The sequence below is a fragment of the Echinococcus granulosus genome, assembly GCF_000524195.1.
Source record: "Echinococcus granulosus chromosome Unknown EG_S00313, whole genome shotgun sequence".
Classification (NCBI taxonomy): domain Eukaryota; kingdom Metazoa; phylum Platyhelminthes; class Cestoda; order Cyclophyllidea; family Taeniidae; genus Echinococcus; species Echinococcus granulosus.
In genome coordinates, this window is record NW_020170693.1 from 7,299 (window position 1) to 12,727 (window position 5,429).

A 5,429-nucleotide genomic window follows, 5' to 3' on the forward strand; every position below is an offset into this window, starting at 1 on the left:
ATATCAACAAAGTATGAGTGCAATCTGTGGGAAAAGACGTTTTTATGCCGAATCTGACTGCAGATAAAAAATCGAGTTAATACATCGACACGCTATGTATGTCCACTGATTGCAAGCACTTACTTATTATCAATACCAGAAATCAAGTGGGTTTCTCCGAAGCGTTGGAAGTAAGCAACTGAGATTAAATTAGAGGTTATTGTGCGCCTAAACCACCTTTGCAATTTCTATTGAAGGAAATGAATTGGTGACTCGGTACTGCAGGAACAGGCAATGCTTTAACCGGTTTGCCTCCTCCCAAATTATTTTACTACTTAAGCGTCTAAGGATATGTTTTCAACCTCCTAGTGACGGGAATGTAAGAGCACAAAGAAAAAACGTTAAATTTGGCAGGATAACAAGGTAATGTGCATGACGAACATGAAGATGAAAAGCACAGTTATGTCACAGAAAGCCCCAATTGAACCGACGGTTAGTGACGAGAATGGTAGTCAGTGGCAGCTGGGCGTGGCAGATTTATTGAAATCCTTTCCTAGGATGTTGAATAGCTGACTTTCGATGAGAATGTGCATTGCTGATGCCAGCAGTAGTGACAATTCCGTCGATCATGAATTGGGTTCACACTCTTATTTTTTACTGTTAAATTTTAGCAGTTGGGTTCCAAATGCCTCCGTATGGAGACGTCGACTTTAACCTCATTAACAACACATATTTACACTTAACTTTGCAAACTGTGGTTTTTACTCTCACGCGCGCCTAAAAAATCATTTTCAATTCCATTGTCAAACATATTATAAGGAAGTTAACGAGTATACTTGTTTGTTCTTGACTTCAGGAAGGGAATATGCTAACTGTCAGACCTGGAAAGCCAATATAAAATACACAGCAGAATAACATATATACCATTGGCTAGATTACTTTTTTAACAAGCGAGCATTATACATGGCCGAATGCAATGAGCTGTTGGACTTTGGAACGGATCCGTTACCCCATTCCTTTCTCTCTTGCAGCCCTCTCAAGCACCTACCTTTCCAACACCCACTAATAGGGTCAAGTCAAAAAAATATTTTAGCGAGAGACGTTTTCCCCGAACCGCGCATGGAATGGAATGAGATAACCACCGCTGCTGCATAGTCACGACGGTGGGGCGTAGTGCACTCTTGGGAACAGAAACATCACCAGGTTGCCATAAGGAGTAATATTGCCTTACAAATGTCATACTTGGGCCTTTTTTTATTCTCACGCACCCTTTCGTCTAGATGAATTTTTATTTCTCTTTTTCATGCTAAGCAACTGCAGACCAAAGGCGGGAAATTTCTCATGCTAATAAAATCCTCTAACAATAGACATCTGACCGAAGAATGCAGGTACCTGCAGTTCTGCGCATATTTTAAAGTTCCGTTTATCTACCGGAGTCGCAGACCCGGCAAAATACGGTAGTACACTTAGGACAGCATCATAGAAGACGCAATCCAATCCTGATCAAGGGTGAAGATAACGCGGTATCATTAGCCTTCAGGGAATTAGCTTTGATCAATGCCGGTTTTTGCAGAGAAAAGGTTTCCTTTCCACTGCACATAGGAATTGGTGATCTGCCTGGAACAACAAGAAGTGCTGTCATCTCGGGCTGTTTTTACTTGCTACCATAAATGATGTGCAAGCATTTACACCCATTCATACATTTCTGGTGCACAACACACTTTTAGTAGCAAAGAATGCATATAAGTCTGCCACTGATTTAAGTAGGAAGCCAAAGGACGTCTAAGCTGTGTGGTGCTTATTGTCTGACGCCAACGTAACCATCAATTGGTAAAAGCATGAGAGGAGAAGTAATCATGAAATGCCTCCAGTGAATGTTAAGCAAATGTCTCAGCCGAGCAGTCCAAAATATGAACCGAGAACACCCATGAATGCGTGCAAAATTAGTAATTTCTACGCTTTTATTTAGGAAAGGAAGTAGACAATTTGCAATTACGAAGAACCTAAGACTGCGGAGCAAAGATAAGTAGCAACCCTTGATATGCACTCCTCCTCTAAATAGTAAATGCAAATTCAAATTAGCTGATGGCCACAAAGCTTGTAGAGCATGCTATAAAATAACGCAAGTGTCACATGAGCTATTTTGGCAGCAATATACTGGAATAATTAAAATTATCTTTCGGCCGCAGCATATTTTAAAAGATTGAAGTAAAAGAATCTGTTGCTAGTGAGTCAAATAAAAGCCAATTGAGGGGGAGCTTGTGAATCAAAATTCACATGCCAATTATGGTTTCAATGTGTACCACTTATAGGTCTAAAATGGTTATTTGCGGAGACTTTTAGAGATGGCACAACAGATACCAAATTTTCACTGTTTCGAGTTTCACTTATCGGCGCTTTTGCTGTGAAAGTCAGCATAATTCACTCTTTCAGTTATAAACAATTGTATAAATTTGTTTTATTCCATACAACATGCTCTGACGATCGTGTAAGAGAATGTCATTGTGCAAACTTAAATGCATACGTATCACGTTGCTAGAGTAAAAAATAAACCTCTGCAGGGAGACATCGATTGCAGGTGTTGAACTTTTGCGTTGGAGAGGGGAAAACTATCCACTCTGATCATTTGGTTAAGACATTTGCTAAGCATTCACTAGAGGCAATTCATTGTTACTTCTCCTCTCGTGCTTGTACCAATTGATGTTTACATTGGCATCGCACAATGAGTACTAAACAGCTTGGACGTCCTATGGCTTCCTGCTTAAATCCATGGCAGACTTATATGCATTCCTTGCCAATGAAAGTGTGATTGGGCACCAGAAAGGCATGAAAAGATGTCGGTGGAGTTAAGGTGGTACTTACACATCAAACTGATGATAAACAGAATTTGCAGCAGTAAGCAGACCAAGATGTATGCTAAAACTTTTTTAAATTTAATTCTATAATGGACTGATTTAATCCTGCATGAGCATTTCACTTTGCATACCTACCGACTGTATTTGTACGAAGACGCTGTTTTAAAGCTAGGAGTCATACATGACACTTTTGACAATAATTCACAACCGATTATGTCTGCGGATCCTCTGCAATAGCTCAGGTTAATCAGCTTTGAAATAAACGTACTTATGTACGGTCTTGAACCATCACTGTCTCTTCAACGGTCTTTTTCAAAAAAGGTCCGATCTTTGCTTCATTTTCCTCCTGTGGGAACAAGCAGGCTATCAACATGTTGTACCAGTCTTGCTGATGCCTAACCATTGGCACTTTATGTGCCTACTGAGGTGATTTGCCCTGCTACACCCACTATATTCGTCAGGAGGCAGACTCATTCTATACGTATGAACAGCAGGGTCACACAGATAAAAAGAGAACCGATGCCATAGGTGATGTCAGTTGTCCGTCTCTGTGTTAAACTAATGAATACAGAAAGGCTATCCCTGCCTTCTTTAGAGAGCCCATTACAAGACCTCGATCCGACACCTCCTCTTCGTGGGCCACTCGTAAGGTAGACGGGTGAAGTAGGGGCAGTATTGGGACTAGATTAGGGACGAAAGCTGGTAGCGTCAGCAAATGCATTTGCAACCGGAGCGATTCCACACGGTCACTTAGTATGAACTGACAAAGAGCGCAGTCACACATTTTTTGCACATGTTTATAAACATATATGACTTTGGCAGTGTATACAACACCTATTCTGTTAAACACTGCTTCTAATAAGTTCTAAATCTTTACTCGTGGAGCAGCCAGTTGTTGAAATCTTGTGTAATTGTCCTTCTTCTTAATGTCAACTACCGAGGAATTCACAAATCACACCTGTGGACACGTTACAGTGATTATACATGCTGCAAAACTAACTAAGTGGGGAATTTTTACCTCTACACATCGTTTCCGGTAAATTTGCCTGCGTCGGCCAGATTGAGATCAAGGACCTAGCAGAAGTGGTTCAAAATACCCAAAATACAGGCTTGAAAAATTAAAATAGTTTGGCAGCTCCTGTTGGTGAATAAGAGCAATCAAAATCCCGCCACATTTGTGTTTTGCCTCTTTGTCAGTATAGTACCGGTGTGTTAACACTTTTGCCACAATTTGCTACTATTTTGCACCGCAACTTATCCTTCGTAATACAGTAGACATCAAGCTAGTGTCGCTAAACTGAAATTGATTTAACCACGGATAAAAGCAATTGTTACTAATGCAGCTGCGTGAATTACTTTGCAACACTCATTCGGTTCAAACCCATTCGTACTCAAGTTTGTTCTTATCACCCTTCAAGTCATCCCGTGTTATTCAAATTTGACGGCAAAGCGTTCCACAATTGGATTGCATAAAATAGGGCTTGTCGAGCAGTCTGTTACATGCCCTCTCATTACAATAGATGCTGATAGAAATCAGCACCAACGCTGCACAAAATTGTCTACTACGATGCAAATGAGGAAAGCTTTTGCGCTGCAACTTTACTTGTCTCCGTAAATCTAGTTAAAAAGATTATGCGTATATCTCTGTGTGGTCCAGTATTTTGTTGCTAATCATGATGAGTATGTAATAGCTAACAAAAGCAAAGGGCATTAAAGTCTGTATAAACAAATGATGGAACAGAAAGAAGAAACATAGAGAAGGAACTTAACAGCTAAAGTCACTAATGACACATACTTTGTTTCCTTACTCCCTCTATCCTTAGGTCATCTTGAGGATGGCGTAAGATCGCGCTGTGTTGCACCACCACGTTGTAGTCTCAAGCGGTGACTGAAGGTCACTCAACTATCACAGCTTCTATTTAGTCATCATTTGCAAGTTAGCTATTTTACATAGACTCATTCCCATCTCTGAAACTGTTATTAATGATTTAATTTATTTTTGTCAGTGCACTGAATAACAAAATCGTGTATAATGAGCAAGAATCCCAATAAATAGCGACTGCATTTTGGTAAAATAAATAGAGGAAACCACCGCTGGCGTTTACTTAGCTTGGCACACCCAACCACCTAGCCAGTACCACGAGGGCACAAAGTCATCTTATTTACATACATACATAGGTACGTTAATGAAACTTGAGGAATGATATAGGGCGTTATTTTATGAGTTGAAATGATGCGGCTTTATGTATATTAAAAATACTTTTTGCTTTGTACAAACAATAACATGAAACCGATTTGTCCATCAGTCATCTGCAAAAGCCCGCAGTCATCTTTTCACAAACTTCCTGCCAATGTGCCATAAAAGAAACAAGATGGAAGGTTTTTATTTTCATTTACCGAAATTAGCTTAAAATTTGTATAAGCACTCCTTACTTCAATTGTTGGCAATTAATATCTTCTACTAGGGATGGGGCTTCTTTGCCTGTACATTATTTCTCCTTTAATCATCAAGTAAGGTTAGCATGTTTGAGTAGCCAAATATATAAAAGTTAGGGATCAAACAATGCCGGAATATGTAGCTACCAAAAATGTGTG

The 5,429-nt window shown here is 39.8% G+C and overlaps 1 protein-coding gene across 1 annotated transcript in view; it reads left to right on the top strand. All coding sequences in view use genetic code 11, as the record gives it.

The window, feature by feature from the left end:
• EGR_10962 (hypothetical protein) overlaps nt 1-5,429 on the top strand; it is a gene marked incomplete at both ends in the record, with an annotated part of 9,586 nt that overhangs the window by 792 nt on the left and 3,365 nt on the right. The window contains 2 exons of the mRNA XM_024500211.1: nt 2,413-2,467; nt 5,241-5,345. Of these exons, the coding sequence (XP_024345376.1) occupies nt 2,413-2,467; nt 5,241-5,345 (160 nt within the window). The remainder of the gene's footprint in view (nt 1-2,412; nt 2,468-5,240; nt 5,346-5,429) is intronic.